The sequence below is a fragment of the Lonchura striata genome, chromosome 1 (assembly GCF_050655825.1).
Source record: "Lonchura striata isolate lonStrDom1 chromosome 1, ASM5065582v1, whole genome shotgun sequence".
Lineage (NCBI taxonomy): Eukaryota > Metazoa > Chordata > Aves > Passeriformes > Estrildidae > Lonchura > Lonchura striata.
The window spans coordinates 96,517,737-96,528,685 of record NC_140703.1 but is presented as its reverse complement, the minus strand read 5'-3'; the positions used below and the strand labels follow the sequence as shown (position 1 = coordinate 96,528,685).

At 47.5% G+C, this 10,949-nt stretch overlaps 1 protein-coding gene across 1 annotated transcript; it reads left to right on the top strand.

The window, feature by feature from the left end:
* Window positions 1-4,083: 4,083 nt before the first annotated feature.
* On the top strand, window positions 4,084-7,061 carry LOC146768782 (uncharacterized). Its single transcript, XM_085583977.1, has 2 exons — window positions 4,084-6,320; window positions 6,804-7,061. The coding sequence occupies exons 1-2, from the start codon at window positions 4,380-4,382 to the stop codon at window positions 7,059-7,061; spliced, it is 2,199 nt and encodes a 732-aa protein (XP_085440103.1). The 5' UTR covers window positions 4,084-4,379.
* Window positions 7,062-10,949: the final 3,888 nt, after the last annotated feature.

Sequence of the window (10,949 nt, the reverse complement as noted above, 5' to 3'; positions counted from 1 at the left end):
GCTTCTCACAGCAGCCACTTCTGTGCCCCCTCCCCGCCACCAAAAAAGAGGCCATGCAAAACCAATACATCAGGGCAAGAAAAAAGTTTTAAATCTCGTGCAAAAAACCGAGTATAGGTGGGTTTTGGTCATTCATAAAAATTGTGTAGTCTGCCTCTTGTTGAGCATAGAGTTATTTTGTTTTGTGCAATTGTATCAGCTGGATTTTCCATAAAATCTTCTGTAATAAAGAAGGAAAAGTGGGCCAAAATTTTCTGAAAGAAATACAAAAAAGGGGCATATTGAAAAGTAAAGTTATGATGCCTAAAAGAGGAAAAAAGAGGAAAGGATGAGTGGGAGCTATCCTTTGAAGTATAAAGTTGTGGCATGATCAAAAGCTCACTGTAGGTAATGGAAAGATTTCTATTGACTTCATTGGCCTTTGAATGCAGTAAAGTTAAGAGGAAAACAGCAAAGTTTTCTCTTTTTTCCCATCAGCTTTTAACTGAGCTGGTTTCAGTAATACTAAACAAAAAATATAGAATCAGGAATAGAGTTAGAAATAATTGACTTCATCTGAAGAAAAACGTAACTAATTTATTTGAAAAGCAAAAACCATAATTTTTAAAAGGAATTTAAATAATTTAAATATTCTGTGTACTATTCCAAATATCCAGATACTAATAATTTACTATAGATTTTCTGGGAGAAAAATAGAAAAATTTTTGCATAATTTTTGCCTTTTTTCTGTAAGAGTTTGTACGGATTTTTATAACACATCTTTTCAAAAAAAGTTTTTTTTTTTTCTTTAGAGATGAATTGGCTCTTTCTTCCTTCTAAAACTTTTCTTGTAAACTACAAAGCATACTTATTGATTTTAATGTCCTAATGGAAATAAATATTGTAGCTTCATTTTCATTACAGAGTTTGGGTCCTGGATGATGACTCCTATTTATTTCTCAGACCACTTTTTCAATTCATTTAGAGAACCATTCTGGATGAGGCCTTTTAAAGATAATTTATAGCCATACTCTTTACATTGTACTCTTTACAAATAATCATTGTACTCATTGTACTCTTTACAAATAATTAAATTTTAAAGAAAGTTTTTTCTAAGTTTTTTAATGAGAACCCCACAGTTGCAGTTTAACACTTACACTGTCCTTCCCCTTGGCTTTGCTATTATGAAAGTGTCTGAAAAGGCCCTAAATTTGGTCAGTTTTTAAGATTCATAATTGTTGCCAGTACCACTAGCTAGAAAAGAATGATCTTGAGATAATTATTTTTGTAATCTTCCATTTTAAATAGTAGCATCTGATATTCCCCTGGAATCACTTTGTTACAAGCAAGAGGATACTTACAGATCTGCACATCTACTGAATATGAATATGGTTGTCAAATGTGACTTTTTCCTGATTTTTTTTTTTTATGGAAATCATGGTATTGTATAGTCAATATTTTTAGACTACAAAATGCAGCAACTCTTGTCTTTGCTCTTTTAAAAAGATTATAGAGATAATAAAAAAAAATCTGAGATTAAGCAAATTATTCAACCTGCAAGTAATGAAAAATGAACAACCATATTTGGAATCAGCCCAGCAAAATTTAGTCTGTTGTTAAGGCCTAGCAGCATTTAGTCCATGACTATGTAATTCTGCAAAACTATCCTTTCACTCCAGCCCTACCTGAATGATGGAATGAGGCAATATGTCCTATCTACAAATGATTTTGAAGTTTTTTAATAGGACTGAACTTCTTTTCTCTTTTATTTTACTGCATTAATTTAATTTATATTCCAACACTTTTAAAAATACCTCCAGTTCTGAAGTCATATATACTTTTGCAGAAAGAATAAATATTAATTTTTCAGTCTGTAAACTTAAAAGAGCTTCAAGTTTGAAATATTTGCTTTTTTATACGCTATTCTTTTCATAACTAAATGCAATGTAACAAACCATCTCCTCCTCACCCTCCTTTTATCTTCCATTCCATGGGAATATGACTCCCCCATCAAGTTGCTTTTCACTCGTAAGTTTCTTCTGCTGCCTTCAGTACTCCATTATATCACTGAATATTGAAATAAGATAAGACAGCTGGTTTAGGGTTCTTTGTATTTGTTTTGCAAGATATTTTGTATAAAAACTATGTAGTCAGAGGGGAGAAAACAAAAACTTGTTGGACAGAATTAAAATCTTCATCCTGAATTCATACCATGATAGGCATTATAATCCAAAGGAAAGAAACATGTTTTAGATGTCTACATCATGAGAAAAAAAAGCTTCATTCAGAGATTATATTTATTCTAAAACAGAGAATCCAAGGGAAAGTAAAATAAAAATGTGCAGCAAGAATCTGAAGGGGTTTCTGAAGCATGAGGCATCAAACATGGCAGCTGTCAGTCCATGTCAGGTCCAGGCAATTGAGCTGCTGTTAGTTGCCTGACAAGAGTCAGTCAGGACACAAAGAACCAGCCTGTTAGCCTGACTGGTGGTTTATTCATTGTGTATAATATCCATCACTTGTTGACTTGGTGGTGGTTTTTCTTTTTCTTTTTGCCACTTGATGGCAGTTGAGCTTCTAAGGGTTTCACTCCTATTCTTGTTTTAGCTTTTCTGATTTTGCATTTTGGGAGTTTGGTTTATTTGTTCATTTTACCGCATCCTTGAAACACAAGTCATACTTTCTGACTCCTGTCTTTGATTTTTGTTTTCTTACCCTAGTCCTCCTTGCTCCCTGTTCTTCATTGCTACCTTCTTATTCCTTGTTCCAGGAGCAGGGACAGTCACTCCAACAATGCTGCCTTGTCTTTCAGATCAGCAAGCTTTCATTTCTAGAATCTTACAACAATATATTTATTAAATATAATTACGATTGAATAATTACTATTGAACTGACCAAATAATTTGATAACCCCTTGGTTAACTTGATGCACATCTTCAGTTTTTTTGTGGGGGTGGTTGTTTTGGGTATTTGTTTTGTTGGGTTTTTTTGGGGGGAGTTTGTTATGATTGTTTGTTATGTTGTTGATGTTTTTGGGTTTTTATGGTTTTATTTTCCCTTTAGTATTTTATTTTTTTCCTCTTGGAGTTTTTTTGGAATCTGCTTTTGATGCTCTGAATAGTTACAGATCCCATGTCAACAGTTTTCCTGGTGCCTGCAAGATTATTTTATTTTCTTTGACAGGTTTTCTCACAGTTCTTTTTCAGCAATCTCAGGCCAAACACCCACTTTTGCCATAGTAGAGATGGGCCTTGGGTCCTTGGTACTAAGTTGGCTAAGTATTATGGATTCAGGAGTTTGCAGTGGGTTTATGGAGAGAAAGAAGTTTATGGTTCTCCTGCATTCTAAGGTCAGCAGTATCAATGTTCAAAGTAGAGAAAAATTGTCTCAGATAGTCTTAAACATCTTGAGTTTGCAGGAAGCTGTTTTGGTGCTGATAGCCAGTCTTTTCCTACTTGTTTTTGGGGCTTAGAACATTTTTCGTTCATATATGTTTCCTGATAAAGAGTTGCACACTAGAACACTGTGGGAGGGGACTTGGGAAACTGTCCCCCCGAATTACCCTGGGAGGTGACAGGTGTGTAGTTCCCTGCCTCCCCTGTTATCAATCAGTATGTCTGTCATCCCTTGGTGCTAGAAAATTCTTTGTTCTTTATACCTCCATTGGTTCCTTCCCTGAAGCCGCTCCTTCCCCTTACCCTCATTGGTTATAACCCTGCCACTCGACCCTGACTCTGCCCCCGAAGCCTTCCCTCACTGAACGCTTCATGCCTGGACCCTCCCTCTCTTGTCCCCGTTATAATCCCGATTCCGCCCCCTGTTCGAGGCTCTCAGAGCGAGCTCCCTCCCGGAGTGGTTGTTTTCCCTTCGCTCCCTGAATTGCTGTTCCTCAATAAACGCTCCTGGAAAAAAGCCGCCTGTGAGCCGTCCCGCCTTCATAGAGGAAGATTTCATTACGCTATCCGGCTTCCGAGGACTCGGCTCTCTGACAAGCAGAGTGGTCAGAGACCCAGAAGCCTCAACTGGCGCCCGAACAGACTGGCCCCTCTCAGGAGTCAGCCGCAGAGCGTCTCCTCAGCTGCATCGGCTCTATGATCCGGCTGCCCGAGGACGAAAAGCGCCGTTCGCCGCCAGTTCCACGAGCGGCTGCTCTTCGTTGAAGAAGATCGCCTACCTCGCGGGCTGCAGACACCTCGTCCTGGTTCGACTTCGAGTTTGGGAGCAGACTCCGAACGGGACGAGATCTGCAGCGCTTCCTCTCCCCCTCAGAGGCTTTTTCGTTTTGACAGCGGTCTTTTTGTGGTGAGTTCCTGGTGCCCTGTCTGGCACCCGACCCTGTCTCTTTTCCTTTTCGTTTCTCTCTTTGTCTCTTTGGGGATTTCCTTTTTTCTGCAGTGAGAATGGGCAACCGCTTGTCTCCTGCCCGGCGGGATTTTTACCTCCACGTTAAATCCTCCCTTGTTTTGGGTAACATTTCTTTTAAAAAGAGGGACCTTAAGGCTTTTGTTAATCTTATTTTCGATAACTTCCCTGACACCTCCAGGGATGATTTTTCTTCTCTTATTTTCTGGGGAAATATTGGGAAACTGTTATACGCATTACAAGTAAAGGGGAATTTTTCTGTGGGGCATTTTTTTCCACTTTTTCATTCTATTTACACTTTATTTAAACAAAAGGGTGAGAGTTGGGTTCCCGGTTCTCCTAACCCTCATCCCGCCCCCCCCACTCCTAACCCGGTTTCCCCTAAGGGTGGGTCGGGCAGCAGATCCTGCCATAACCAGGCACAGGGCTGCCACCGTCTCCCTGCTGCTCCCCGCCCCACTCTGTCCTCTCCTCGTCCTGGGACTGGCCATCCCAGTGCGACTCTTTCCTCTCCCCAAAGCCCTCAAACCCCTGTACCCAGTTTAAAACCATGTTATTCGATTCCTGATCTCTGTCACCACACCTCACAAAATGGCGCCGGCCACATGGCCGAGCAGCCCGCCACCGAGGGACAAAATGGCGCCTCCTCTCCACCTCCTCACTCCCTTCGGGCCCCTGCCAGTCCCCCTCAGGCTCCACCTCCGTCGAGTGCCGCCCCTGCGTCGGGTCCCGCCCCTACCACCGCGTCGATTGTTACGTCGTCGGGACCCGCCCCTCCAGCCCCCATGGCCACACCCCTGGGTGGGCCCCCGGCGGGAGGGACCGGCCTGCAGGAAGGCCACGCCCCGGTGGGAGGGACCGGCCTGCAGGAAGGCCACGCCCCAGCGGGAGGGACCGGCCTGCAGGAAGGCCACGCCCCGGTGGGAGGGAACCCCCTGCCGGAAGGCCACGCCCCGGTGGGAGGGAACCCCCTGCCGGAAGGCCACACCCCGGTGGGTGAGCCTGGCCACGCCTCCCCTCAGGCCTCTTCTGGTTCCCACGCCACCGGAACCGGAAGTCGGCCTGGCCGGAAGCAGGCCATCTTGGCCTGCCGGGCTTCATGCCACCGAAGCCCACCGGCCAAGGGGAAGGTCCGAGCCCTTGCTCGTCCTGCCTCATCCTCCGATGAGGATGAGGACAGCGACAGCCCCCGGCCCACACCTAGGCCGGGAGGTGGGTGGGCCCGGATCAGGGCAGAGGCAATTAAGGATGGGGATTTGGAATTCGCAAGAGATCTGGGGCCGTTCGCAGCACCTGTGGTGAGGACCAGGGGGCAGCGGCCACACTGGGAGCAACTCCCATATGTGGAGATTAAAGAACTGAGGAAGGCTGCCAAAGACTATGGTCGAGACTCTCCTTTCTTTAAGAATGTATTGGACCTCGCTTTCTCGGGCCATACATTGGTCCAGCATGACGTTAAATATATTGCCAAGTCCCTGCTCACTCCCACCGAGCTTTTATTGTGGGACATTCAATGGAGAAAGCTCCTCAAGCCTCTTCTGAAAAAACACAATTTAGCAGAGGCAATTGGAGAGGGAGAGGAAGCCATAGAAGCCCTGGCAGGGGAGGGGGAGTTCAGCCAGCCAGAGGACCAAATACTGTTACCCACGGAGGTCCTAGATGACATCAAGGAGGCTGGCCGAGCGGCACTGTTAAAAATCCCCGATGGGAAAACCCCCCTCCAGAACTTTTCAGCTATTACCCAGGGCCCAGAGGAATCTTTCATAAAATTCGTGGACCGGCTGAGGGAGGCCATCGACCGGCAGATAGACCATCCTGCAGCGAGGGAAGAGCTCCTGAGAAAGATGGCCATGACCAACGCGACAGCCGAGACAAAGAAGATATTAAGGACTTTACCTCAGGACCCCGAACCCACCATCGCACAGATGGTGGAGGCCTGCACGAAAGCCGCCTCCACCGAGACCACTGTCGCCCTTGCAGTAAGTAAGGGGATTGGGGAGGCGATGTTGACGATGAACACCATCCGGTGCTTCGGGTGTGGCCAGATGGGCCACATACAAGCCAACTGCCCATACTGGCCCCCGGAGCAACCACACTACTCGTACACACCCTCCCCAAGACCAATACCCAGGAACCCGATGCCCTACCATCAGCAGGCGGGAAACGGGTCGCGGAGCGCGGGGAGGGGCCGCGCAAGGACAACAAGTGGCCCCTCACAGCGCCCAGGCCTCCCTACCATCCGGGAGGACCGGTGGCCCAGCGGACAGTTCCGGAGGGTTGGCGGAGCCACGACGACGGGCTCCGCCTCTTCCGTAGAATCCGCAACCTAGATTCAGACACTCACCGGGTCCTCAAAAGCTCCATCACTGTGACTCTCCAGGATGAGGACCTGGTGAGAGTTCCCGCTGGGTTCCTGGAACCCCCTTACCGTAATTGTGAGGTAACAGTGTTAATACTCGGAGATTGCAGGCTCACACCAGACCGTGTTACCGTCGTTCCTGAAGTGGTGTGTTTTCAGCCGGGGTCCGAGGTCACCGTCTCAGTCGTCTGCCATCAACCACCTTGCACCATCACCAAGGGGCTCCCCTTCGCTGCCATGTACCTCCTCGACGTGGCCGACCTCACCGATCCACCAGCACAGGACTATTTCGCTGGACATGACTCCGGGGAAGACAATTTTGTCTTCCTCACACAAAATGTTTGCAAATCCAGACCAATGATTGAGACTGTTTTATCGCTTCAGGGAAAGTCCATCAAACTGGACCTGATGGCAGACACCGGGGCAGACGTCACCATCATACCCCGGTCAAAGTGGCCCCGCGACTGGGAGTTGGTGCCTCCTTGTGGCACAATCTCCGGAGTGGGAGGAGCTGTCAACTCCATGCGCAGCAAACACCTGGTAAGTGTGGAGGGCCCTGAGGGACAGATTGCCACCATTCGGCCTTTTGTTGTTTCATCTAACATCATGTTATTAGGCAGGGACGTTTTGTCCCAATGGGGTGCCCGCCTCGATATCCCTAGCCCTGCATGGGATTTTTAGTATGGGCCACTGCGGAGCGCACCTCCCCACCGCTGAATTGGAAGACCGATGTTCCAGTGTGGGTGGACCAGTGGCCCCTTGTGGAGGAGAAATTAAAAGCGCTCCATGAATTAGTAGAGGAGCAGGTCCGCCTGGGGCATTTAATACCCTCCACCAGCCCCTGGAACACTCCTGTCTTTGTTATTAAAAAACCTGGCAAAGACAAATGGCGCCTGCTCCAAGACCTGCGCAGGGTCAATGAGGTAATCGAGGACATGGGCCCCCTGCAGCCTGGCCTTCCCTCACCCTCCATGCTTCCCCGGGATTGGCAGCTCGCAGTCATTGACATCAAGGACTGTTTTTTCAACATCCCATTGTATCCCGGAGATGCCCCCAGATTCGCGTTCTCCGTCCCTTCAATCAATAGGGCGGAGCCTTATAAGAGGTACCAATGGGCCACTTTGCCCCAGGGAATGAAAAATTCTCCGGTGCTCTGCCAAACTTTTGTGGCCCAGGTGCTTTCGCCGATCAGAAAGCTGTTCCCTGAAGCGATCATCCTGCATTATATGGATGATGTCTTGATCTGCGCTGAAACACAAGCTTATCTGCAGATCACACTTTCCAAAACTGTTAAAGCCATTAAAGCTGCAGGGTTTGAAATTGCTGAAGAAAAGATCCAGCTGTCAGCGCCATGGAAGTATTTGGGCTTTCACATTACGGGAAGGACTGTCGCGCCCCAATCTGTCACCGTCAAAGACGACCCACGGACCCTGCGGGATCTCCAGCAGATCTGCGGTACCATCACGTGGATCCGACCTCTCCTGGGACTCACCACGGAGGAGCTGGCGCCGCTCTTCAACCTGCTACGAGGAGATGGCGACCTAGCTTCCCCTCGCGAGCTAACACCTGCCGCCAAAGGAGCCCTGGAGAGAGTCGCTGAGGCCATACGATCCCGTCAGGCCCACCGTGTGGATCGGCTCCTTCCCGTCACCCTTGCCGTACTGGCCCAGGGTCCCAAATGGATTCCTGGAAAATACGTCAAACCGTACCTGGAGAGCACTACCACGGACCCCCCAGCGAGGAACAACCCAGCGACCCCATCACAATCACCACCAGATAATGCAGTGGCGTGGCGACGGAGAAAAAAGAAGAGGACCGGAAGACCACCCAACATCGTCTCCCGGGTCCTCATCACAAGGACATACCTACCTCTGCAAGACTTAACAACTTCCGCCACCCCATCCCCTCCTGTGCCGTTCCCTCTACCCTCATACCTAACCCGTCATCCCTTTACTCCTCCGTCCTGAAATTTATTTTTATTTTAACCCAAAAGGGGGAGCTGGGGGAGGGGAGGGAACCAAATGTATGTTGGTAATATTGTTTTGTTTAATTTTAGTACTAGGATGGCTGCCAGAACATCATTCACCCAAAAGGAACAACAGAAGATGTCCCACTGCGCCCAGCTGGTTGCAGCCACGCTTTCCATCCTCCTGTGGCTGCATGTAGCAGATGGCTGGGTGGTACCACAGCCGAAAGAAAACGTCTGGATCACGCTGGCAAAGTCCTTGCAGCAGGATAACCTATGTCTGGCCATGGGCAACGTGGACAATCCCCTGTCCACTTGCCTGGTGGGGGTCCCCTTGGTAGCTGATGATTGGCCGGTATCCAATTCCGACCTGCTCCGAACCACGGGTAGGAGGCCTAACCCGGTCGATACTTGGGATGAGTGGACCAAAATTTTGCCCAACAGCAAAGAGGAACCCCAAGAATTAGACTTACTGGGGTCCTCCACAGCTAGATATTGTGTCAAATTCTATTATAGGAGGCCAAGTCAAAATTGGCACGGAATTGACTTGGCCAAAAACACATACCGGAAAGATGTAACACCTATCAGTAAAAAATATAACAGCCAAACCTGGTGCAATTATACTAGCCAGGTGATTTCAGTTTCATCCACTCATCCCAAGACATTGCCCAGGGGGATGTTTCTTATCTGTGGGGACAGAGTATGGTCGGGAATTCCATCTCGGCTCCAGGGAGGCCCATGCAGCCTTGGCAAGCTTGCTACCCTCACTCCAAACAGAACTCAAATTCTAGATTGGAAAAAAGAAAGACAATTGGCACGCACCAAAAGATCATATGCTCAATTCGACGAAAATTGTGACTCCGAAATTTACGATTGGGGAAAAACAAAGAGGGTCGCTGTATCCATCTTTTTACCATGGTATGCAGCAGCTAAGGCCCTCGGTGAGCTTTCTCACCTGGAGTGTTAGATAAGCAAGCATGCCAACGCCTCGTCTGCCGCCCTCTCCGATCTTCTGGCAGACCAGCAAACCACCAGGCAAGCCACATTACAAAACAGAGCGGCTATTGATTTCCTGCTGCTCGCCCATGGCCACAGCTGCGAGGACTTCGAAGGATTGTGTTGCTTCAATTTAACATCACGAAGCACTTCCATCCAAGCCAACATCCAGCGGATCCGGACCGAAGTACAGGACATCAAAACGGAAACTTCGGCTGTGGACCCCGTCCACAAACTATTGATGCAGTGGGGCATTCCCGGGTGGGCAGCCTCCATTTTAAAAGGACTCTTTTGGATTTTCATAATTGTCCTTCTCATTTCAGTTGCCTTAACCATCTTCAAAAAGACGCTTACCAAGACTTTGGCAAATATTTATTTAATTAACAAGAACGGGGGAGATGTGGGAGGGGACTTGGGAAACTGTCCCCCCGAATTACCCTGGGAGGTGACAGGTGTGTAGTTCCCTGCCTCCCCTGTTATCAATCAGTATGTCTGTCATCCCTTGGTGCTAGAAAATTCTTTGTTCTTTATACCTCCATTGGTTCCTTCCCTGAAGCCGCTCCTTCCCCTTACCCTCATTGGTTATAACCCTGCCACTCGACCCTGACTCTGCCCCCGAAGCCTTCCCTCACTGAACGCTTCATGCCTGGACCCTCCCTCTCTTGTCCCCGTTATAATCCCGATTCCGCCCCCTGTTCGAGGCTCTCAGAGCGAGCTCCCTCCCGGAGTGGTTGTTTTCCCTTCGCTCCCTGAATTGCTGTTCCTCAATAAACGCTCCTGGAAAAAAGCCGCCTGTGAGCCGTCCCGCCTTCATAGAGGAAGATTTCATTACGCTATCCGGCTTCCGAGGACTCGGCTCTCTGACAAGCAGAGTGGTCAGAGACCCAGAAGCCTCAGAACACACAAAATCTGTTTTTTGTTACACAAGCTGTTCTTTGTTATGCAACTGCCTATCACATTATATAAGGTTTTTCTGACCTTAAGGTGGAATAGGCTGGGTAACAGTCGCTTGGCTACACTTGGCTACAAAACCATTACTAGGTAAAACTGTTTCAGATCAATATAAGTTCACATAAATTCCAAGATCTTACACTTTCAGATTGGTATAAGAGGCCTATAACCTTTTAACCATAATGGCAAAAAAATTCTTGTACTGGATTAAGAACAAGGGATTTAGTATGTTGGTAATTTCCTCCTCTTATATTTCTATTCATTTATTGGTAACAGAATCTTACAACTATTTGTCTTTTACTCTGTCCTCTACTTATCTAAAATTTTTGTAGCAGT

Excerpts from the sequence above, each read along its gene's own strand:
- LOC146768782 (XM_085583977.1), top strand. The coding sequence starts at position 4,380 with ATGGGCAACCGCTTGTCTCCTGCCCGGCGGGATTTTTACCTCCACGTT. Across the intron at positions 6,321-6,803 it reads AGACCACTGTCGCCCTTGCA|ATTGCAGGCTCACACCAGAC; the intron begins GTAAGTAAGGGG and ends TAATACTCGGAG.